Below are 26,330 nucleotides of genomic sequence, written 5' to 3'. Positions count from 1 at the left end.
AAAGGTTACTTGAACATTTAATCTGTCAGATCAAACCTGGATCATGACAGTACCCTCCCTTTAATGAGGGGCCTCTGGACCCTCAAAACCGCTCCTCATCAGGAACCACCCACAGAGGGGATGCCCAGATCCCGAGTTCCCCTCAGCAACCTCCTGCACTTCAGGTATATGACAAACGCACCGCTGGTAATGGCAATATATGTTCTGGAGGCACCACACATCTCCAAAGCGCCGACCTGGGGAATGAGTTACATAGGTGTATGTTTGATATGAGCTGGTAAGACTCCACAACACACTCCCACTAGATGTTTCTTTAGTGGGACCCATACACACTCATTCACACACAGGTCCGGACCTGAATGTTTATTGCCACACATTCGTTTGTCAAATATTGGGGAACTCTCTCTGGGATTGATAACAGAGGCGTCCCCCTGTGTCACCACACTCACACCCCCACACTCCACCAAGGGGTACACCACCCCCGAACCCTTTCCACCACGAGGTCTGCGACTCCAGGCAGGGTTGGCTAATGGCGAGGGTAGAAACTTGCCCCTACTCCCCCGCAGCACACCTGCTGCTCACACCTGTGAGGGAGGGGCCTGGGATATGGAGGAAAAATACACTCCCTGGTCGCCTTCCTCCACACGACCAGGAGGGGGCGGCTTCTTCGGTGGTATGGAATATTTGGCGTGAGCCTCACGGACTATAACACCAGTCTGCTCACCACCGGGACGTACCCCTTCACCTCGTGGAACCCCAGACAGCACCTTGGGGACATCAACTCCACCCACCTGTCTGAGTGCGTCCGCCTGTATGAGCAAGTCCCGCTCCCCAGCAGCGACTCTAGGGGGCTTCATTGCCAGCCGCGAATTGATTTTCTGGTTGAGTCAGTTGGGAAGGCCCCAGACCCTGATTACTGCTGCTGGAACTGCTTACACACCATACAGCTCCTCACTCACCTCAGTGAGGCCCAGTAGCAAATGCTCACAGGTCTGAATATGGCCCGAGGCTCGCCAGAAAAAAAAAATGTAAGGGTTGGTGATAATGTCACGTGCCCCGTCCTATGTGACACGGCCAGCAGGCCGGTAACTATTACAACAGGACACGGCACATGTAATTGCCCAGTGTGATGCGGCCTGCAGGCCATTAAGTAATACAATCAGACACAGGGGATAGGGAAACATTTACAACGGTGGGCCCTGCAATAGGGAGCGGGGAATGTGGAGACCTCCTGCACTCCCCTGAGTCAGTGTCCCTAACGCTCCTAATGTTCCCTATGCCGGTTCAGCATCGGGCACTGCTCAGGATACCTGTCGCCCTAGCACACCCTACACCAGTCCCTTGCTAGGGAGCTGGGTGGTGCAGGCACTGGCCCCACCGCTGCACTAACACCAACAAGAGGAAAAATGACAAACAGGGAAACACTTAGCTTTGCTCTGATGCACTTGCTCCAGGCAACAGAGTCCAACACCTGAGTGCATCTTCCTCCCACCATGTCCAACACCTGGGTGCAGCTGTCCAGCACGGAGTCCAGCACCGGAGTGCAGCTGTCCAGCAACGAAGTCCAGCACCTGAGTGCAGCTTCGAGCAAAAGAGTCCAGCAACTGAGTGCAGCTCTACACCATTGCTGCCACTCCACCATGCTTTACACAAACTCCTCGCTGAAACCATAGCTGCCACTCCAGGACTCTGACCGAGCTGTCCTGGACTCTCCTCAGCTCCTTCCTTCACCCAGCATGGTTGGAAAAGACTAACAATATCACCAACACTGATTGCAACACCTGAGACTCTTTAATAGGTAAGAGCCAGCAATCACACCTGCTTTCTAACCATGTGCACTAAACTAATGTGCAATGACGCTCACCACCACCGGGGGGGGAAACTTAGAACAAACCACACCACAGTGCAATAATCCTAATGGCCACCGGGGGTAAAACCACCTTTAGCACAGCTAAAGGAAAAAAAAAAAGGTTACTTGAACATTTAATCTGTCAGATCCAACCTGGATCATGACAGTGCCCTTGCTTTTACAACAGGTGGTTCGGTTGCACGGGATTCCTGAGAACATTGTGTCAGACAGAGGAGTCCAGTTTGTTTCCAGATTTTGGAGAGCTTTTTGTTCCAAACTGGGAATTCAGTTATCCTTCTCCTCTGCATTTCATCCTCAGACCAATGGGCAGACTGAGAGAACAAACCAGACTTTGGAGTCCTGTTTGAGATGTTTTATATCTGCTGATCAGAATGACTGGTTCTCATTTTTGCCCTTGGCCGAATTCGCGCTAAACAATAGAGCTAGCTCTGCCACTTTGATGTTGCCCTTTTTCTGTAACTGGGTTTCATCCTCGATTTTCTTCAGGGCAGATGGAATCTTCGACCTGCCCAAGTGTGGACATTGTGGTAGAGAGAATGCAGCAGATTTGGGACCAAATAGTGGATAAGTTGTCCTTCTCTCAGGAAATAACCCAACGGTTTTCCAACTGGCATAGGACCATTGGTCCCCGGTTTAAAGTGGGTTTGGTTGTCATCAAAGAATATTCCTATAAAGGTTGCATCTCCAAAGTTCAAGCCAAGATCCATTGGACCTTATAAGATTTTGGAGATCCTTAATCCTGTTTCTTTTCGATTGGCTCTTCCAGTTACGTTTAAGATCCATAATGTGTTTCATAATTCTCTGTTGAAGAGGTTTGTGGAGCCAGTAGTTCCTATGGCGGCGCCTCCTGACCCTGTATTGGTTAAAGGCAATGTGGAATATGAGGTAGAGAAAATATTGGATTCTCGTTTGGCTAGACGGAGACTCCAGTACTTGGTCAAATGGAAAGGTTACGGCCAGGAGGATAATTCTTGGGTCTCTGCTTCAGACATTCATGCCAATAGATTGGTTCGTGCTTTTCACCGGGCCCATCCTGATCAGCCTGGTGGTGTTGATGAGGGTTCGGTGACCCCCCCTCGGTGGGGGTACTGTTGTGAATTCACTTTCTGGCCTACCTCTGGTTACTACTGAAGGTAGTGGAGCTGGTCAAATTGACAGAGGGGTTATGAGTTCTCTTTCAGGGCTCCCTCTGGTGGTTACTGGAGGTAATGGAGCTGATCTGATTAACAGAGGCTTGCCACCTGATAATGAGGATGACGATTGGAGATCTGGGGTTTCAGACTGGGATTTAAGACAGCCTTCTCCCTCTGTTAGGAACGGAGGAACGCACTAAATAAAAATATAAATAAAGTGCGTTCACCGCTCGGGGTCCACCGTGCAGTAGGTGATATAACCGCTGCTTGATGGTGGCAGAGGCAATATGGCAATTATGCACACGGGTTAAACTTCACCCAGAGTGTGCAGGACGGGCTCTGTTCACACTCAGAGGTACCGTAACAAAAAACACAAAACACTGAACCTGTTTGTGACACAGGCTTCAGGTAGAATACACACAGGATGGTAAAAGGTCCCAGGAGTAGTCCAAGATGGCGGTACTAAATCCTTCTAGACCTACCGTTGTTATCAGAGAATATAGCGTCGCAGCCGCGAACGCTCAAAGGGCTGCTAAAGCAGAGCGGCATGGATACTGCCGCTGGATGACACCACTATGGCGCAAGCGCGATGTCGGACGCTAGCAGCTGTGGTAATGGAACAATAGCGAGCTGGCGCTGGTACTGGTAGTAACTCAATCCCTCACACAGTCGTAATATCAAAGGGTAGGGGTTTCAAATGAGTCATTCACCAGATCATGCATCCATCAACAAACACACAGCAGCAAGTATGACTATACTATCGCATGGCGGAATGGCCATGCGCGCTTTTTATAGCAGCCTGGACCTTCCGGAAGCTTCCAGACCTCCGAGATGGACCAATGAGATCTGGAGCGGGACCTGAGCACATGACTCCCGATCTCCAATGGGAGACCGTCTCATGAGCATGCTCAGAAGGCAGATGCAAGAACTTAGCCTCTGGAGAGATCTGCTGCAAGGCAATCTCTTCTGCAATCTCCTCTGCAGTAGATAATGAGCAGGAGACTGCAGAATGTGAGGGTCTGGATTACTGCATATTAACCGCAGAAATCTGACTCCTAACACCCTCTATCCCTGCTGGTTAATTTCTTCCTGCCTCCTGAGGTCTCAGTTTCCTGCTCAGTCCCTGCATGTTCAGCTAAGTGTTCATTTGCTATTCTGTTTACATTTGATCTGGTTTTGTCTATTTCAGTTTTGTGTGGATCAGTCAGCTCCGGCTGGGGCTTTGCTGAATCACCATCCATGTTACTGCTTGTGTCAGTTTGTTTTTGTCCCTTATTAGATTTGCCTCTTTTTGTTCTGCTTTCAGAATATACCAGAGTGCTGATATAGTGGGCGAAGTCGTGCGACTTCAGTATTTTTTGCATCAGACATGTTGGAATTTTTTGCAAGGTTTTTTGCGTGATTGCAGACAGTGTCTTTCCTTTCCTGTCCTGTATAGTCAGTGTGGGCCCCATCGTTTGCTCAGTCTATTTTCCTGCCTGTGTTTGTGTTTTCATCTTGTCTCACCAACAATATATGTTTGGGGGCTATCTATTCCTTTGGGGTCTGCTCTGGGGCATTTTAGATTTCCCCTTTCTTGCTTTAGGCTTAGTTAGCTCTCCGGCTGTGCCGAGGCATCTAGGATCATCGTAGGCACGCTCCATGGCTACTGCTAGTTGTGTGGATAGGATCAGGGGTCTGCAATCCGTTTAGCTACCAACCTCTCTGGTTTTCTGTGGCTTAGCCTGGGCCTGCTATCCTCCTCGGTGACCCAATCATAACAGTAGAGGCTACGCGGTCCACCACCGGCTGAGGTGGAGGTGCACTCACCCCCTTTGATGTTTTTTGCTCCGCTCCATCCGGCCCTCAGCTCCTGCAGGTACTGCTGCATGCGAGAGGCCGGGGTCTCCATCGCCTCCTCCTGAGTTGGCTCCGCTGCCCCACCGTCACTTCCAGTGCCGTCGTCTGGGGTACACTGTGGTTCCGCTTCCTGCTGTCCGGTAGGAACAGCTTCCGGGCACGATGGTTCTGTGGGGAGTGTGAGCGGTAGTTCCTCCAGCCAAAGAGCGGGTTCCGCTTCCCGCGCTGTCTCCGGCATGGACTGTGGAGAGCGAGGACGCATCTCCGGTGGACGATCCGGCTCCGGGGCTGCAGGTTCAGATGTCGGGGACTCCATCTACGGCAGGTCTTCAAGAAGGTTGAGAGCTTGCTGCTGTTGTAACTACTCCCAGCTACACATGTCCGGCTGTTGGGGACTCCACCTCCCACTGTAGTCCTTTACCGTAGAAGGGTGCCCAGCTTTCCTGTAGTGGCACCCAGCTTTCCCAGCCGTGTCACTCATATTCCAAGGTGGGGCTCTTGCCGGCCTCTCCACCCATATTCCAGCATTCAGTCGGACAAGGTGCCTGTCACTCAGCATACCCCATTCCTCCCAGGGGCGGACCCGACATAGTTGACAGTCTGCATTTGGCGCCATCCAGACACTGTCATGTCCCCAGAGTGCCCCTTGCTGTCACGGACAGTCCATTTTGTTACCTTGCAAAGTCACTTTTAGTTTCTCTTCTCCAGTCAAATCTAAGCACAGTCCATAAATCACGCCAGCAGAATCTTCAAACTGCTCCCTGCGGATCCTTTTAATCCTGCACAACGCCTGCCTTCTTCTTTATCTTCCGGCGCAGTCTCACCTCCTGTATTGGGCACTGATGATCCTGCCGACTATGCCACTTGTAGAAACGTGTGCTGACCGGGGGGTGGTCCCTACAGCACACACTCCGTACTCCCGATGCAAACCCTGGTCCCTTCCCGTTGAGCGAAAAGACTGGAGTCAGAAGCACGTAGAAGTTCAATCAGGTCCCTTTATTAGGTGTCTTCTCCGACATCCACAGCAAACGACAGATCTTGCACACTGGCCTGGGTACCTGTCACCACCTGTCATCTCCTCCTTCCTTTTCCCCGATGCGACAGCTTTTTAGATTCTTTTACTGCACCTGCCTAAGTCACCGGCCACAGCACTTCCCCTGGTAGTGCTTGTCCACCTGCTGGGCCACCAACTGCCTCTTCGGTGTTCATCCATCCAGAACCCCAGGCGTCCTCTGTCTGCAGCTGTCCTGTCAGGGCCACCCCCGACTGACTGACCCTGGGACTTTCCCTCCTTTTATTCCTTTTTTTCGGAATTCCTCTTCTCAATCCCAGTTACTCCGCCCACCATGACTTTGCTTTTTCCTAGCTTCAGCTGCTGTTATTATTGTTATTATTATTAATATACATTTATATAGCGCCATTTTTTCCATGGCGCTTTACAGGGAAAAGGGGAAATATAGACAAGTACAATAAACATGTGCAAGACAAGGGACACACGAGTACAGAAGGAGAGAGAACCCTGCCTGCGAGGGCTCACAGTCTACAGGACCCTTTTCTCTCCATTCTATGTCTCCCTCTAGTGGCCAAACTCTGTACTCCACTGTCTCTAGATGATTCTATCTTCTTTCCCCACCCATGTATACAAGTATTGTACACCACACATATACATTTGCCTTTTTACAATCAGACAGGTCCATGTATCAGTCCATTCCCCTACATCAGAGCCAGGTCAGGTGTCTCCATCTTACCTGAAAGGTGGGATACCACACCTCTGGTTGAGGTGCAGTACCTCTGTGGCGACTGGACCTTCAGGGGCGCCACAGTTGCATTACTCCATGAGTGTGTGGGAAGCCACAATGTAACTTCCTTGTCTTCTTCTTCCTCCACCTCCTCTGCTGAGCTACTCTGTTGTGTGCCTCTTTGTTCACACCAAATGGGATCTACAACCCCTTTGTCAGCCTCTTTGTTCTCCCACTACTCGTACTGAGAGTTGCCCAACTCCTCTTCCTGCCCTTACAGCACAGTACAGGATGTAAGCACCTTAGGTATGTGAGTCTCATCAGGATCACCTCCTGGTGACAAGCGTCTGTAGTCTGCTTGGACCTTACTTTGTCCTTGGATGCAACTGAAAAAAATTTGGGACATCAGTGCGGCTGCTTTCTTCCTCTTGATTCTATGAATCTTTGGAGCAGACCTCCGATGCCCATGGAAAAGAATGTGTGAACAGCTCTGCAGACTCGCACATCTGTGGTTCCCCACAGTCAGTTGGAGAGTTGTGACACGGGGAAAACAAGAATAATTTTGGTGCCATCTTTAAGGACTGTACTGTGTGTGATGCTAAGGTGGAGGAAGAGGAGGAGAGGCCACTTGATGCAACCTTTTGGCCCTGATCTACAATGCATACCACTCTGCGGCTGCCAAAGAAACAAACAGAAAAAATGGATGTAACAACTTAAATATGAAGGAAGTCCATATCTGAACATCAACCATGAATAATAATAGCATGTACGTCCTGAGCAATGAATGGAATAGGGAAACCAAGGAGACCACTGAGCATGGATTAAAAAATAAATTAGATATAGGCGCACTGTGTGCAGGAATGCCCACACTATTAAAAGATAAAATACAAAGAACAATAAAAGGAGACAGCTTTATACAACATATACTTGATACAAACGAATAGGGGACCACAAAAAGGATGTTATAAAAAAGATGTTATTCAAAACATGCTAGATTAAGGTGCAAAAAGTCATTGTTCCCATGACGGGTAGTACCAGATAAGCAAGGATAAACAGGAATGTCTGGGTAAAGCCCATAAAATAATACCAGATCAATCACCTCAATTCCATAGGGAAATAATCATAAGAAAGGACACCTGGGGCATATGAATTAAATATCATATAAAAAATGCATTGTTAAAGGTAAAATAACGATTTGCCCAATATGATATGCATGAAAACCAAGCAATGCAGATTATAATGCTACCCATGTAAGGCCAGATCTGCAGCAGCGTAAAAAAATTAAATAATGATATCGTAATTCTAATTAATGTCCTAATTTAAAGTAGGAATAGTCATGCGTAAGAGATATGCTGACCGCGTCATGCACATAGCATTAGGGGTATGGGTGAAGGTAGTATGTATCACATACGGCACACAGTTCCGAAATGCGCGTCGGGTTAAGTCCTTCATCAGGGAGGAATTTCACCGCAGTGAAATTCTCTATGTGAACTCGTCTCTGCACCAAGCGACTTTCTCACGGTACTAGCGGGGATCTCACCGAGGTCACCGCAGTTCATCCCGGCTAGTCACTGAGGCTGCACTTGCAGCATCTCATTCACAAGTGGTTCTCAGCCTGGATGGTCACATTTTGTCACTGTCCAGGTTGAACTAATAGCAGAGCCACAAAAGAGGACTAAATTTCCCAAAAAATTTTAAAAAACTAAACAAAAAAAAAAACACAGCAGAAAAAAGGCAGCATCGCTTACCTGCCCAGGTCTTTGAACAAATGCACTACAGGATGCAGCCAGCTCATATATGCATTGAGAGAGTGCTGGCCAGCCTGCCTAATCAAATATTAGGGGCGTGATCAGTGGCGTAGCAACTGTTTGTGGCGCCCGGGGCGGTCGAAAAATTTGCCGCCCTTTTGGTCGTTGATAATCCGGAAGCATCCGAAGAGCCCACACTACACTCAAAGATCTAATTGGGGGAAGATGACAGAGGCAGCACTGGAGACCCCCTTAGAGGACCCTTGACTCAGCTTTGTTGGTCAAGAGTGGGGGCAGATGACGGAGGCAGCACTGGAGACCCCTTAGAGGACCCTTGACTCAGCTTTGGTGGTCAGGAGTGGGGGGCAGATGACAGGGGCAGCACTGGAGACCCCTAGAAAGACCCCTGACTCATCCTTGTAGGTCAGGAGTGGGGGGCAGATGACAGGGGCAGCACTGGAGACCCCTAGAGAGGACCCCTGACTAATCTTTGGGGGTCTGGAGTGGGGGGCAGATGACAGGGGCAGCACTGGAGACCCCTAGAGAGGACCCCTGACTAATCTTTGGGGGTCTGGAGTGGGGGGCAGATGACAGGGGCAGCATTGGAGACCCTTAGAGAGGACCCCTGACTAATCTTTGGTGGTCAGGAGTGGGGGCAGATGACAGAGGCAGCACTGAAGACCCCCATAGAGGACCCCTGACTCATTTTTGGTGGTCAGGAGTGGGGGCAGATGACAGAGGCAGCACTGGAGACCCCTAGAGAGGACCCCTGACTCAGCTTTGGTGGTCAGGAGTGGGGGGCAGATGACAGGGGCAGCACTGGAGACCCCTAGAGAAGACCCCTGACTCATCTTTGGGGGTATGGAGTGGGGGGCAGATGACAGGGGCAGCACTGGAGACCCCTAGAGAAGACCCCCAACTCATCTTTGTGGGTCTGGAGTGGGGGGCAGATGACAAGGGCAGCACTAGAGACCCCTAGAGAGGACCCCTGACTTATCTTTGGGGGTCAGGAGTGGGGGACAGATGACAGGGGCAGCACTGGAGACCACTAGAGAAGACCCCTGACAGGGGCAGCATTGGTAGACTCCAGTCCTGCCCCCCCATGTTGCACTCAGGGGTCTCACCTGTGGAGTAGGGCGAGGGCTGGTGGTCGCGCAGGCCGCCCAGGGTGCAGCTGGCCGGGGTGAGTGGGGGGCAGCCGGGGCTGGCGGAGAAGCTGCTCCGGATCGGGGTGTACTGGAAGGAGCCGGCTGCAGCTGCTGTACTCGGCGTAGGCGGACGCTTCCATGGCGGCCATGCACCAGTTGTAGGAGTTCAGGTAGGAGTAATGTCACGCTCGCGCCTTGGCTGAATGGCGTGAGCCGGGGGTTGTGGCCCCACTGTGTCACAGACCACACCTGTCACAGTCACCCTGGAAGGGGCGTGACTGCGACAGCTACCTTGGTTTTCACTGGAGCCTCTGATGGTGAGGTCAGGCTTGTGCGGCAGATAGCTGTCGGGTGCCACTCCAGGGTGGTGCCTGGCTGTGGCTGCTGATCCCACTTGGAGACAAGTCACTTGGACAGATGTGACTGACAGGCAGACTGAGACTCAGGGCAAGAAGGTACGACAGATACAGGGCAAACAGGCGTGGCTTGGAGACACTGGGCTAACAGGCACGGCTTGAGACACAGGACAGGCGGGCACGGCTTGAGACGCAGGACAGGCGGGCACGGCTTGAGACACAGGAAAGGCGGGCACGTCTTGAGACACAGGACAGGCGGGCACGGCTTGAGACACAGGACAGGCGGGCACGGCTTGAGACACAGGACAGGCGGGCACGGCTTGAGAAGGAACAGTGTTCACACAGCAGGTGCAGGTATGGATGCAGGCAGGCAGGAGTGGTATATGAGAGAACAGGTTTGGACCTGTTCACACAGGAGGTGCAGGTATGGATATAGGCAGGAAGGAGTGGTATATGAGAGAACGGGTTTGGACCTGTTCACACAGGAGAGGCAGGTATGGATATAGGCAGGAAGGAGTGGTATATGAGAGAACAGGTTTGGACCTGTTAACACAGGAGATGCAGGTATGGATATAGGCAGGAAGGAGTGGTATATGAGAGAACAGGTTTGGACCTGTTCACACAGGAGGTGCAGGTATGGATATAGGCAGGAAGGAGTGGTATATGAGAGAACAGGTTTGGACCTGTTCACACAGGAGGTGCAGGTATGGATATAGGCAGGAAGGAGTGGTATATGAGAGAACAGGTTTAGACCTGTTCACACAGGAGGTGCAGGTAGGCAGAGCCGCAGGAGTGCGGAGCAGGCAGAGCCGCAGGAGTGCGGAGCAGGCAGAGCCGCAAGAGTGCGGAGCAGGCAGAGCTGCGAGGGTGCAGATGCACAGATAAAGCTGCGAGGGTGCAGATGCACAGATAAAGCTGCGAGGGTGCAGATGCACAGATAAAGCTGCGAGGGTGCAGATGCACAGATAAAGCTGCGAGGGTGCAGATGCACAGACAGGGAGGACACAAGGAAAGACACGGCAGAGAAGGAACCACAAACAAGGAGACTGACAGACAGAGGTAAGACAGAGTTCAGACAGAGACACCGGGACAAAGACACAAGGACCAGGATATTCTGCCACCTGGCAGGCGGACAAGGTACAAAGCAAGACTAGAGTAATCCTCCAGAGAAGGAGACACACAGAACAGGGCCTGGCTTGCTCAGCAGCAAGATACTAACTGAGTATAGACATTGCACAGGCCATGTTTCAGTGGGAGTGGTGAAACTAAATCATAGAATCATAGAATCATAGAATCGTAGAGTTGGAAGGGACCTCCTGGGCCATCTGGTCCAACCCCCTGCTCAAAGCAGGATTTGCTAAATCATCCCAGTCAGATGTTTGTCCAGCCTCTGTTTGAAGACTTCCATTGAAGGAGAACTCACCACTTCTCGTGGCAGCCTGTTCCACTCATTGATCACTCTAACTGTCAAAAAGTTTTTTCTAATATCTAATCTGTGTCTCCTCCCATTCAGTTTCATCCCATTGCTTCTAGTCTTTCCTTGTGCAAATGAGAATAAAGTTGATCCTTCTACAATGTGACAGCCCTTTAGATATTTGTAGACAGCTATTAAGTCTCCTCTCAGTCTTCTCTTTTGCAAACTAAACATTCCCAAATCCTGCAACCTTTCCTCATAAGACAGGGTTTGCAGACCGGTCACCATTCTGGTCGCTCTTTTCTGAACTTGCTCGAGTTTGTTGATGTCTTTTTTAAAATGTGGTGCCCAAAACTGGACACAATATTCCAGATGAGGTCTGACCAAAGAGGAGTAGAGGGAAATAATGACTTCACGTGATCTAGACTGTATGCTTCTGTTAATACATCCTAGAATTGCATTTGCCTTTTTTGCTGCTGCATCACACTGTTGACTCATATTCAGTCTGTGATCTATTAGTATACCCAAGTCTTTTTCACATGTGCTGTCACTTAGCCCTATTCCTCCCATTCTATATATGCTTTTTTCATTTTTATTGCCCAGATGTAGTACTTTGCATTTCTCCCTGTTAAAAACCATTCTGTTAGTTGCTGCCCACTTCTCCAGTTTATTTAAATCTTTTTGAATCCTCTCTCTCTCTTCTCTAGTATTAGCTATCCCTCCTAGCTTTGTGTCATCAGCAAATTTAATCAGTTTACCCTCAATTCCTTCATCTAAATCATTGATAAAGATGTTAAACAATACAGGGCCCAGGACAGAGCCCTGTGGTACCCCACTTGAGACATTCTTCCAACTGGATGTGCAGGCATTTACCACCACTCTTTGGGTCCGATCACTAAGCCAGTTATGAATCCACCTAACAGTTGCCTTGTCCATTCCATACTTAGTCATTTTTTCAATAAGGATTGTATGAGAGACTTTGTCAAATGCTTTGCTGAAGTCAAGATATACTATATCTACAGCATTTCCTTGATCCACCCAATCAGTGATACCGTCATAGAAGGAAATTAAGTTAGTCTGACATGACTTATTATAAAATAGTCAAGGGCTCCAGGTGATTGGTCAGGGACAGATTACCCAGGTGCACCCTGACTGCATAAGAACCAGAGAGTTCAGGCGCCGCCCCCCCTATACACACAGTCTGGAAACATGGAGAGCAGAGGCACAGAGCTGGAACAGACAGAATTCACAGCATGGCTTGAAGCAGAAAGTAAGTTGGTGTGCGGGGGGATGGGAGGCCATGTAGTGATGCCTGCAGGGTTGTTACAGTACCCCCCCTTTAGGGCCCCTCTTCGTCAAGCCTGCCAGAATGACCTGAAGGAGTATGGGACCACACACAGTCCAGGTTGACACGACATTTTTCAGGTAGGGTGGAATATGTGTGCCATCAGGAATCCCAGGGTGCCAAGCTTCTTGGTGCCCGATGGATTTAGCTTCCAGCACAGAGGGTATGAGGACTTGGATTTCTTCCTCCTGAGTGGCAGAAAACAGGGTCCTGGAGGCCTCAGACTTGACCCCTACCTCAGCCGACCAGCTGGAAACAGAAGAGACCTTCACTGAGTCCAACTTCAGCCCGATATCCCAAGAAAATTGGACCTCGTCCTGCAGCTGGGCAAACAACGGAGATACATAGGCTACTGTTCCCACCTCTTCATCCACCTGCCACATGGAAGTTGGAGGCATACATACGGGGAGCCACTTCCGCCTGTTACCCGGAAAAAACTGGGCCACTTCTTTCAAGTTGGCGAATGAGTAATGCTTAATCTTTGGGCCTTCACCCACTGGCCATAGAGGAGCTGAGGGCACCCACTCAGGATCCATCTTCTGCCTATTATCCTGGGGAAGACAATCAAGCGACAGGGATGTTCCTGGGGACTGGTCACCGGAGGTGTGCGGAGAGGGCGCCACTGCTTTCTTTTCTTCAGTGACGTCAGTACACCATGGCTTAATAGCCAGCAGATCAGGTGGAGAACGTGACGATACAGAAGACTGACCTTGCAGAAATGGAACTAGACACCTCTGTTGGCTAGGCAGTTCCAAATGCAGCACCACACTGGGTCTTTGGACCGGAAGGGGCAGTAGAGTACCCGGCTCCGAACGACCGGTGGGCAAACTGGACAGCAGGTGGAAAACAAATGTCTTCATGTATAACGCTCCGATTAGGAGTTGTAGTTGACCCCTCAGTACTGGACTGTTCACAAGTAGAGCTCGGCCATCACCAAACACCCTTAAAGGATTCTGGAACTGTGGAGCAGGAACCACGCACAGACTCCGTCTGGCTTGCAGCTTACATACATCTGCAGGGCCGAAACTCCCACAAGGCACCGGAACAGTCACAGATTTCAGTGGAGAGGAGGTACTCTCACCAAGGGCAGTCTCTCCTACTGACCCAAGGTTCTGGAGCTTAGGCTTCACAGGGCAGAGACCATCAGGATGTTCCTTCTCAGGATTGGACTCAGGCGACAACCTAGCCAGCCCCTTTTTCTTAGATCTCTTGGATCTTGCACGGGGGGCTGTCTTGGCGGGTTGTGGAACCGGTGGGTCACGGACGGTCAAAGACGGAAGAGATGAATTAGCCTCGGGTTCTCTTCGTCTGGTCCATTTCTGGAAGCTTGGGGGGGGGGACTCTTCAGGAGACACTGTATTTGGCTTGTCAAAGGCTTTGCAGAAGGCCACCAGGAAGGCCGGTAAGCTCAAGGTGATGGGATCCCCCGCTTCCCAAAGGGGGTTAAGCCACTGCAATGCATCTCCTGTTAGGTAGGACATTAGTAATCCTACCTTTACCCGATCGCTGGCAAAGTAGGGAGCATGCCATTGAAAATAGCGTAGGCACTGCTCCATAAAGGCACGACACTGCTTAGGGTCCCCATCATATCTTGGAGGGTCCGAGGGAGGTTCAACTTTAGGTATGCCAGCCTCTAGTTGAGCAAACAGTCTATTGGAGACCACAATGGTGGATGGAGCAGTGAAGGATTGGGCTTCAGACCGGGTAAATTTATTTGGTTGCCCATACTGGCAAAAAGGCTCATCTTGTTCGGAGAGCGAAAGGACGTGGGACTCAGCGGGGACCATGGCCTGTGCAAACTGTCACGCTCGCGCCTTGGCTGAATGGCGCGAGCCGGGGGTTATGGCCCCACTGTGTCACAGACTAGACTACCCTGGAGCCTCTGATGGTGAGGTCAGGCTTGTGCGGCAGATAGCTGTCGGGTGCCACTCCAGGGTGGTGTCTGGCTGTGGCTGCTGATCCCACTTGGAGACAAGTCACTTGGACAGATGTGACTGACAGGCAAACTGAGACACAGGGCAAGAAGGTACGACAGATACAGGGCAAGCAGGCGTGGCTTGGAGACACTGGGCTAACAGGCACGGCTTGAGACGCAGGACAGGCGGGCATGGCTTGAGACGCAGGACAGGCGGGCATGGCTTGAGACGCAGGACAGGCGGGCACGGCTTGAGACGCAGGACAGGCGGGCACGGCTTGAGACGCAGGACAGGCGGGCACGGCTTGAGATGCAGGACAGGCGGGCACGGTTTGAGACGCAGGACAGGTAGGGACCTGTTCACACAGCAGGTGCAGGTATGGATATAGGCAGGAAGGAGTGGTATATAAGAGAACAGGTTTGGACCTGTTCACACAGGAGGTGCAGGTATGGGTATAGGCAGGAAGGAGTGGTATATGAGAGAACAGGTTTGGACCTGTTCACACAGGAGGTGCAGGTAGGCAGAGCCACAGGAGTGCGGAGCAGGCAGAGCCGCAGGAGTGCGGAGCAGGCAGAGTCACAGGAGTGCGGAGCAGGCAGAGCTGCGAGGGTGCAGATGCACAGATAAAGCTGCGAGGGTGCAGATGCACAGATAAAGCTGCGAAGGTGCAGATGCACAGATAAAGCTGCGAGGGTGCAGATGCACAGACAGGGAGGACACAAGGAAAGACACGGCAGAGAAGGAACCACAAACAAGGAGACTGACAGACAGAGGTAAGACAGAGTTCAGACAGAGACACCGGGACAACGACACAAGGACCAGGATATTCTGCCTCCTGGCAGGCGGACAAGGTACAAAGCAAGACTAGAGTAATCCTCCAGAGAAGGAGACACACAGAACAGGGCCTGGCTTGCTCAGCAGCAAGATACTAACTGAGTATAGACATTGCACAGGCCATGTTTCAGTGGGAGTGGTGAAACTAAATAGTCAAGGGTTCCAGGTGATTGGTCAGGGACAGATTACCCAGGTGCACCCTGACTGCATAAGAACCAGAGAGTTCAGGCGCCGCCCCCCCTATACATACAGTCTGGAAACATGGAGAGCAGAGGCACAGAGCTGGCAACAGACAGAATTCACAGCATGGCTTGAAGCAGAAAGTAAGTTGGTGTGTGGGGGGATGGGAGGCCATGTAGTGATGCCAGCAGGGTTGTTACAAGTAATCCATGGCGGACACATGCTGCTCTGCCCCAGCGCCCCGGACCTGCAGCTCGAATACCCGCGCCGGGACCCCCCCTCCGCGCCGGCATCGCCCCCTCCGCGCGGTTATTATGCTGCAGTCCCCCCTATAATAACGTCCTGTAGCATAATACACACTGCGATGGGGCAGCTTTATAAAACCGCAGATAAACGGTTATAATGGAGCAGCTGCGGAGAGTATTTATTATCAGATTATAACGGGGCAGTCACCTGTAATATCAGCTCATGTCAGTCATTACAGGGCCAGGGCTATAACAGTGCAGCAGCCTGCGGATTATATCTCTGTGCATTATATCTCTGTCAGGGGCGGACACAGGCTGTAGTGGGCCCCTGTGCAAGAAATTTTTCGGGCCCCCCCAAACCTTCATAGGGCAACAAAGTTATTTGTTATTTGTTGTTATCTAATGTTGAGGCTGGATATAATATCTGTATAGAACATAATGTAACCCCCCCCATAGAATATAATGCAGTCCCCCCCATATAGTATAATGCAGCCCCTCCATAGAATATATGGCAAACCCCTCATAGGATATAATGCAGCCCCTTAAATAGTATAATGTAGCCCTTCCATAGATTACAATGTAGCCCTCCTCATATAGTATAATGCAGCCCCCATAGAATATAATAAATATAATACAGCCCCCCTATAGAATATAATGTAGCCCCAAATAGAATATAATACAGCCCACCTCCCCATAGAATATAATGTAGCCCCCCATATTATATAACACAGCCTTCCCTTATAGAATATATTGTAAAATGTACCCCCTATGGTATATAACAGCTGCATAATATATAGCCCAGCACCACATGGTATACAGCCCAGCCCACCATGGTATACAGCCCACCATAGTATATAGCCCACCATGGTATAATACAGCCCAGCATGGTATATAGCCCCCCCAGAATGGTATAATACAGCCCAGCATGGTATATAGCCCCCCAGCATGGTATATAGCCCCCAGCATGGTATATAGCCCCCCAGCATGGTATACAGCCCCCTAGCATGGCCCCACAGTCCAGCATGATATATAGCCCCCCCAGCAGGGTATATAGCCCCCCCAGCATGGTATACAGCCCCCCCAGCATTGTATGATACAGCACAGCATGGTATATTGCCCCCCAGCATGGTATGATACAGCCCAGCATGGTATATAGCCCCCCCAGCATGGTATTATACAGCCCAGCATGGTATGATACAGCAAAGCATGGTATATAGCCCACCCAGCATGGTATGATACAGCCCAGCATGGTATATATAGCCCCTCCCAGCATGGTATAATACAGCCCAGCATGGTGTATAGCCCCTCAGCATGGTATATAGTCCCCCAGCATGGTATATAGCCCCCCCAGCATGGTATGATACAGCCCAGCATGGTATATAGCCCCTCCCAGCATGGTATAATACAGCCCAGCATGGTATATAGCCCCCCAGCATGGTATATAGCCCACCCAGCATGGTATGATACAGCCCAGCATGGTATATAGCCCCTCCCAGCATGGTATAATACAGCCCAGCATGGTGTATAGCCCCCCAGCATGGTATATAGCCCACCCAGCATGGTATGATACAGCCCAGCATGGTATATAGCCCCTCCCAGCATGGTATAATACAGCCCAGCATGGTGTATAGCCCCTCAGCATGGCATATAGCCCCCCAGCATGGTATATAGCCCCCCCTAGCATGGTATGATACAGCCCAGCATGGTATATAGCCCCCCCAGCATGGTATTATACAGCCCAGCATGGTATGATACAGCAAAGCATGGTATATAGCCCACCCAGCATGGTATGATACAGCCCAGCATGGTATATAGCCCCTCCCAGCATGGTATAATACAGCCCAGCATGGTGTATAGCCCCCCAGCATGGTATATAGCCCCCCAGCATGGTATATAGCCCCCCCAGCATGGTATGATACAGCCCAGCATGGTATATAGCCCCTCCCAGCATGGTATAATACAGCCCAGCATGGTATATAGCCCCCCAGTATGGTATATTACAGCCCAGCATGGTATACAGCCCCCCCACAGTCACACTGACCTGCGGCTGAACTGCAGCCACCATCTGGCCGGCGCCACAGTCAAGGCCGGCAGTGTGAGTGACTGTCTGTCTTCCCTCCTCTCCTCCCCCATGGCACTGACGCTGCTGGCTGGTCGCTGATGATCTCAGTCCACTCTCATCACAGTCTTCCCTCCTCTCCTCCCCCATGGCACTGACGCTGGGCTGCTGGCAGATCGCTGATGATCTCTCATCTCAGCCAGGCTCAGCCCTCAGGGCTAGCTCCTCTGCACTGGGCTGCACTAACACGCAGCCTCAAGTGGAGTCAGACCCCTCCCGTTGCCTCCTGCAGTTGGGCTGCTCTCCTCTCCTCCTTGCTGGCTTTGCAGCGCTCGCTCCACAAGTCTACATGGGTAATTTGCATGCATAAACCTTCATAGGGCAACAAAGTTATTTGTTGTTTGTTATCTAATATTGAGGCTGGATATAATATCTGTATAGAACATAATGTAACCCCCCCATAGAATATAATGCAGTCCCCCCCATATAGTATAATGCAGCCCCTCCATAGAATATATGGCAACCCCCTCATAGGATATATGCTGCTGCTGCCGCCGCGCCGCCCCGACACACGTGCCGCCTGGGGCGGACCGCCCCCCCCACGCTACGCCACGCCACTGGGCGTGATTAGTAGGCTAAGAAACAGACACTATGCATCACCTCTATGTGAGCAGCGCCCTATAAAGGCCTTTATTGTGCAAATGTATACTAAGCAGTCACCCCCTCCATGAAAGGGTAGGTGGTGAGTGGCTGTCTATTTAGTATTTTGCATCTGTGTACCCAGCATCTTGCTATATGGGTTGGCTGCATCCTGTAATGCATTTGTTCAAAGACCTGGGCTGTTAGGTGGTGCTGCCTTTTTTCTGCTGTTTTTTTTTTACTGTCCAGGTTGAAAACTAATTCTCCCCCAGACATGGATTACGGCGTAGGACAGAACGACCGACAGGTATGGTATATTGTTGCTTTTTTATTTTTGGTTTATTATAGGAGAACGAGGGCTTCGTTGGAATTAGGCGAGATATTAAGTATGGTTTAATTGGGATTATTCAAGGAGTCTGTGCCATTCTTTCAATTAAAGGACTTCAGGCAGTCATTGCCAACAAAGGGTTTTCAACCAAGTACTAGAAATGAACATTTTATTTACAATTATTTAATCTGTCCAAATACTTTTGGTCCCTTTAAAAACAGGGTGGCACATGTTAAGGAGCTGAAACTCCTAAACCCTTCATCCAATTTTAATGTGGATACCCTCAAATGAAAGCTGAAAGTCTGAACTTCAACTGCATCTGAATTGTTTTGTTTAAAATTCATTGTGGTAATGTCTAGAACCAAAATTAGAAAAATGTTGTCTCTGTCCAAATATATATGGACCTAACTGTATATCCAAGGCCCCTTACCAGCCTGAGTATAACAGCCCTCAGCTGTTTGCTTTAGCAAGGCTGGTTGTCAAAAATGCGGGGGGACCCCTCACCGTTTTTTTTTTTCAATTATTTATTAAAATAGTTACAAATACGGTGTGGGGACCCCTCTATTCTTGATAACCAACCTTGCTGAAGCTGACAGCTGCTTGTTGCAGCCCCCAGCTGTGAGTTTTGCCTGTCTGGTTATCAAAAATATAGGGGAACCCACACAGGTTTTTTTTAATTATTTACAGCGCAGGAGCGGCTGATGAATACTCCCATCCACCACTCCTGCTCTCACTGTTATTAGCAGCAGCAAGTGTCAGCTGATGGGAGCTCTAGTCCCATCAGTGACCAGAGCTAAGCTTTTTACCTCCAATCACAGCTGATCGCACATGCTGTCTTCTGACAGCATGGGAACTGCGGATCTCTGACCAGCGGGGATGGTTTCACCACCCATCAGAAGTGGTGTTTGCCTCGCTGTCATGGATATGACAACGTGTCAAACACTGTATTGTCAGGCCCCCCATTCAAGTGAATGGGGTTTGGGTCCATTCTGCTGCTTTTGTTTTTTAAGTATTTATTTACAGCGCAGGAGTGGCTGATGAATTCTCCCATCCGCCACTCCTGCTCTCACTGTTATTAGAGGCAGCAGGTGTTGGATGATGGGAGCTGTAGTCCCATCAGCTGACACCAGTGACTGGAGGTAAACTTTTTACCTTCGATCACAGCTGCGGGCTTACGCCGTCAGAAGTCAGCGTGGGAACCGCAGCTAACTGACCAGCAGTGATGATTTCACCGCCAATCGGAAATGCTACACTAGTGTTTCCCATGCTGTCTCACAGCTTGGGAAACACCAGCTTTTGTGCTATGTTCGGCTATATTCCGTATTTAATCGACGATTAAATAGGCGAATATTGCAAATTGGGCGATCGTGAACTGAACCGAATATTGAAATATTCGCTCATCTCTTGGTGGGGGCTCAGGTGGCGAGTACTCTTTCAATGGAAGTCTTCAAACAGAAGCTGGACAGACATCTGTCTGGGATGGTTTAGTTAATCCTGCATTTAGAAGAGGGTTGGACACGGTGACCCTGGAGGTCCCTTCCAACACTTCCATTCTATGATTCTATGAAATTTTACACTGAGCCCATTGGAATCTAGTTTCGCTACTGATCACAACTACATAGGACATCTATAGTCGATGCTATAGTTGGAACCACAAGAATTACAATACGAAAAGATAAGAAAATATTTCTTTAGTTAATATTCAATCCTAATTAATCTAATTTAATTCTAATTAATCTCCTTATTTACTGGAATTAGCCATCTGAGTGGTTCCTATTACTGCTCACAACACTGAATATTGCTGATGGCATACCTGGTCAGGAGCGTTTATGAATCCAGCAGTCCAAGGATCACAAGTTTTGTAGTGTGCATACATGACTAAACCAGAGAACACTGCACATACCAAGATTACCCAGAGACCGATCAAGTTAAGATAAAGGGCTCTGTAAAAGAAAAATATTATATTAGATAAGCAAGCTTTTAACAGAAAAATAAATAATGTTCAATCTGATAGTATTTAGACCAGCAGTAGCCTCACCTAACGTCTGGACTATAGAAATTACATATTATAATTCCTTCAATCTAAAAATATCAGTTGAAATGCTACTTCACTATACATTAAAATATCTTTTTTTACTTAACAATATGCTAGAAAATGGAAAGGTAGTTGCTTGTATATACAGTACTGTGGAAAAGTTTTAGACAGAAATTTGCAGTTGTTTTAAAGAATGCGATAGATTGATGCAGTTGAAACTAGAAGTTTACATACACTATATAAAAAGACACATATGGATTTTTTTCTCAATATATGACAGGAAATCAGAATAAACCTTTCCCATATTTGGGCTTACCACATATTCTTAAATTTAAAGATAAAACACTTTAAGTGTAAGAATATGCAGTGAACCCATTTGAATTTATCTTATATTTCTTATTTTCTGTGGCTGTGAAAAAGTCTTTACCGTATTTGGTACCATTGTCCTTAAACTGAATGACTTGGGTCAAATGTTTGGGATCTCCTTCCACAAGATTCTCACAATAGTTGGCCAGAATTTGGGCCAATTCCTCCTGACAAAACTCGTGTAACTGATCCAGGTTTGTAGGTCGCCTTGATCGCATCTGCCTTTTCAGCTTTGCCCACAAATTTTGAATAGTATTGAGATCAGGGCTTTGTGATGGCCACTCCAAAGCATTGACTTTGTGTCATGTCGGACGCTGTTCACACCACAGCGTCCGGCAGGCAGAGGTAGTTCCACCTCCAGCCACTATAGCCTCAGTGGCGCCGGCCTGATCTTCAGGCTCTCGGGGGTTAATCCTGCTGGAGACCAGGTTGGATAGTTAGTCACGCCCACGGTCTTTAAATAGTCATGCTGGCCTATGGGCGTCGCCGATTATAGCTTGTGTTTCATACCAAGTGGTTCCGGTCTGGAGTGGAGGTGTTGCAGAGAGAGAGATTCGTATCTGGTGTGGTATGATCGGTCGTTATCCTTTCTCCTTCCCATATTTGTGTTTAGTTGTGCCCTGTTCACATTACTGTATATTCCTGTGTGGGTGCGGCGCAGTGCAGTTTAAGTTCTCCCTGTCTGTCTTTATTTGTGTGGGAGCTTTGGTGGTGTGTCTCCTCACTGGGTGGAGGGTGGAGGGTAAAGTGCAGGGCTGAGCAGGAGACAAGGAAAGGTTGGAGGCTCAGGCATTTGCACCATCAGCAAAAACCCTGGGTTGAGGGTCAGACAGGGTTTCCCCTAGTTATAGGGACATCACAGGGCCCCCGGGTATTACAGCCTTAGTGGGACTAAGCCCCACGTGACACTTTGTTATCCTTAAGCTACTCTGTTATTATTTTGCCAGTGTGCTTAGGGTCATTGTAAATTTGGAAGACCAATTTCCACCCAAGCTTTAACTTCCTGGCTGATGTCTTGAGATGTTGCTTCAGTATTGCCACATAATCTTCTTTTCTCATGATGCCATCTATTTTGTGAAGTGCCCCAGTCTCTTTTGCAGCAAAAGAACCTCACAACACGATGCTGCCACCCCCATGTTTCACAGATGTGATGGATAGTGTTCTTAGGCTTTAAAACTTCTCCCTTTTTCCTCCAAACATTACGATGATCATTATGCTCAAAAAGTCATCAGACCACAGGACATGTCTCCAAAAATTATGGTCTTTGTTATTGTGTGCATTTGCAAATATTAATCTGTCCTTTTTATATTTCTTTTGTGGTAATGGCTTCTTCCTGGCAGAGTGGCCTTTCAGCCCATGTTGATACAGTACTCCTTTCACTGTGGATATTGATGCAATCTTACCAGCTTCCGCCATCACCTTCACAAGGTCTTTTGCTTTTATCCCAGGGTTGGTGTGCACATGTCGGAGCAAAGTACGTTCATCTCTGGAACACAGAACCCGTCTCCTTCCTGAGCTGTATGATGGCTGGACATTCCCATCTTGTTTGTAGTTGGATATAATTGTGCAGATCAACGAGGCACCTTCAGGTATCTTGAAGTTGTATTTAAGGATGAGCCAGAGTTGTGCAAGTCCACAATTCTCTTCCTGATATCTTGGCTGATTTGTTCAGACTTTTCCATGATGTTACACAAAAAAACAGTGTGTTTCAGGTGTGCATTAAAATACATCCACAGGTTTGTCTCTAATTAACTCAGATGTTGCCAAACAAAACTATCAGAAGCTTCTAAACACATGACATCATCATATGGGCAGTCCACAATTGTTTAAAGGCATAGTAATCTTAGGGTCCCGCTTCACATATGTCAGGAACACTGCACTGCACTTGCTCACTGAGCCAGGGCGCGTGTCCTGAGTACAAAGACTGTGCACAAAGATACCTGCAGAGCGAGCAGCAGTGGTGACAATGCATGCTCCAGGACCTGAATCACGTGACTGCTGGGGGCGTGGCCTAAGCTCCACAGAGCTAGGATCTGCAGGGAAACTCCTAGAAGGGTAACTACAGGACAATGTTACCAAGGAGCATAGACAGAGACAGACACCAGATCAAGCTGGGTCAAAGCACGAGATAGCAGGACAGTACCAAAGAGCTTAGACAGAAAGAATAGTCAGGACGTAGCAATAGATCAAAAAACCAGAACAGGTATTAGACGGTACAATAGGGGTAAACTGTAACGGAGTAACGATAGCCAAGCCAGGAGGTCAGAACCAGAAAAGACAATGGTACCAAAAACGAGAGACGGAGTACAGAGTGAAGGAACAAGCCGGGTCATACACGGGAAGCAAACAAACAATGCAGAGTACACGCACACCAGGGGTCAGACACACCAGAATAGCAGTATAACTGACAGAGAATGCCAGTATGGAGTGAGCATAAATACCCCTCCCAGATCCAAAGAGAGGCCGGCAATGTTAACCCTGTCAGAACAGGACATTAACCATGTCCTAACCATGACAGTACCCCCCTCTTAATGGGGGGCCACCGGACCCCCAGGTTTCTCAGGGTACCTGGCATGAAAAGCCCGCACCAGTCGATCAGCGTGCACCGAACTGGCCGGAACCCACGATCGATCCTCAACGGAATATCCCTTCCAATGGATAAGGTACTGAAGTCTCCGGCGCACCCACCGCGAATCAATGATGCGCCCTACCTCGTACTCCAGTTGACCCTCTACCAACACTGGTGGAGCCACGGATGAGGGATCTTCTCTAACTGTCCCCACAGGTTTTAATAGGGACCTGTGGAAGACGTTAGAGATTTTGAAGGAGGTGGGCAACTGTAATCTGTATGCCACCGGGTTGATCACCTCTACAATCTTGTATGGGCCAATAAATTTGGGGCCCAACTTCATAGAGGGTATTTTAAGTTTGATGTTACGAGTGGACAACCAGACTTTTTCCCCCACTGTCAACGCAGGAACCACCCCCCTCCTCCTGTCTGCAAAATGTTTGAACTTCTTCTGGGCTTTGGAGATGTTCCCCTGTACCTCCTTCCAGAGGGTTTTTAATTGTTGTACCCTCCCCTCGGCACCAGGGCAATCCGAATCCATACGGGAAAATTCCCCAAACTGCGGAACAAACCCATAATTGACCAGAAAGGGAGGCTTTCCGGTAGACTGATTAACCCGACAGTTGAATGCAAATTCGGCCATGGGCAATACCTCACACCAGTCTTCCTATCTGGAGGAGGCCAGACATCTCAGAATCTGCTCCAATGACTGGCTGGTGCGTTCCGTTTGTCCATTAGATTCCGGGTGATAGGCAGAGGAGAATGACAACGTGACCCCCAACTTCATACAAAACGCTCTCCAAAACCTGGCCACAAATTGCACACCCCTGTCCGACACCACGTTCACAGGCACTCCATGCAGTCGAACAATGTGCTGTATAAACAAACGAGCCAAGGTTTCAGCAGATGGTAACACAGGTAATGTGGCACAAAGTGAGCTTGCTTAGAAAATCTATCAACCACTACCCATACCGCTGAGTTGCCCTTGGAAGGTGGAAGGTTAGTGATAAAGTCCATGGACAGGTGTGTCCATGGTTTATCCGGAATTGGCAAAGGCACCAATTCCCCGGCCGGCCGGACCTGAGAGCTTTTAGAGCGCGCGCACACCCCACAAGTATTCACAAACCTTTTTATATCAGTACCCATAGAGGGCCACCAAAAACCCCTAGCTACTGCCCCCCGGGTAGCTGCAATACCAGGGTGTGCACTTAACATAGTCATGAAATTCTTGAAGGAGTGTGGGACGGAATTGTTCGGGTACAAACAATTTACCTGGGGTTTATTCCTGGGAGCTTGTGCTTGTGCTTCCAGAATCTCTCTCTGTAACTCAGAGGAGATTTCGGCTACAACCACTCCCGGTTGAAGAATGGAGGAAGGAGGTTCTGGAGGGGACACAGAATCAAAACTTCGGGATAAGGCATCTGCCTTTACATTTTTAGACCCTGGTTGGAACGTGATGGTAAATTGAAATCGAGAAAAAAAAGTGCCCACCGAGCCTGTCTGGGGGTCAATCTCTTAGCAGACTCGATATAGGCCAGGTTTTTATGATCAGTGACGACCGTAATGGGATGAGCGGCCCCCTCCAAAAAATGCCTCCATTCTTCAAAGGCCAATTTAACTGCTAACAGTTCCCTGTTACGGACATCATAGTTTCTCTCGGCCGACGAGAACTTCTTAGAGAAAAAGGCACAGGGTTTGTCAGGGTAGAGGGGCCCTGTGACAATACTGCCCCCACCCCCACCTCCGAAGCGTCGACCTCGACGATAAAAGGTCTTGACGAATCGGGTTGTACCAACACAGGGGCTGTAGTAAAACACTTCTTTAATGCCAGGAAGGAATTTTTTGCGGCCACAGACCAAATTTTTACATCTGCCCCTTTAAGAGTGAGGTCCGTCAAGGGTTTTACCACCTGCGAGAACCCTTTAATGAACTTCCTATAATAATTAGCGAAGCCCAGAAATCGCTGCAACCCCTTCAGGTCATGAGGCTGCACCCAATCTGTAATGGCCTGAACCTTCCCTGGATCCATGCGGAATCCCTCCCCGGATACAATTACACCCAGAAAAGACAGTTCTTGCATAAAAAATGAGCACTTCTCCAGCTTATCATACAAATGGTTCTCCCGGAGTCTCATAAGCACCGTACGCAGATGATGCAAGTGTGACTGACTGTCCTCAGAGTAAATCAAGCTGTCATCCAGGTAAATGACTACATAACATCCAATCAAGTCAGAAAAAACAACATTAATAAAGTTCTGAAAAACCGCAGGAGCATTAGTGAGGCCGAAGGGCATAACCAGGTTTTCAAACAGCCCCTCAGTTGTCAGGAACGCTGTTTTCCATTCGTCCCCCTCCCGGATCCTTATAAGGTTATAAGCCCCTCGTAGATCGAGCTTAGAAAACCATTTGGCCCCCGTGAGTTGATTGCATAGATCAGGAATCAACGGGAGAGGGTACGTGTTCTTAACAGTAATTTTGTTCAGTTCTCGAAAGTCGAGGCACGGTCGCAACCCACCATCTTTTTTCTTTACAAAGAAAAACCCCGCTGCCACGGGTGAGACCGAGGGC

General features: G+C 49.2%; 1 protein-coding gene across 1 annotated transcript in view; it reads right to left on the bottom strand.

The window, feature by feature from the left end:
- Nucleotides 1-26,330, bottom strand: part of SLC5A12 (solute carrier family 5 member 12) — a 280,241-nt gene that overhangs the window by 70,742 nt on the left and 183,169 nt on the right. The window contains exon 7 of the mRNA XM_073573874.1: nucleotides 20,607-20,736. Within this exon, the coding sequence (XP_073429975.1) occupies nucleotides 20,607-20,736 (130 nt within the window). The remainder of the gene's footprint in view (nucleotides 1-20,606; nucleotides 20,737-26,330) is intronic.

Source organism: Dendrobates tinctorius, unplaced genomic scaffold (genome assembly GCF_039654945.1).
Source record: "Dendrobates tinctorius isolate UK_male_01 unplaced genomic scaffold, ASM3965494v1 ptg000037l, whole genome shotgun sequence".
Lineage (NCBI taxonomy): Eukaryota > Metazoa > Chordata > Amphibia > Anura > Dendrobatidae > Dendrobates > Dendrobates tinctorius.
The sequence above is the reverse complement of the archived record's forward strand: the minus strand, read 5'-3'. Positions and strand labels throughout refer to the sequence as shown.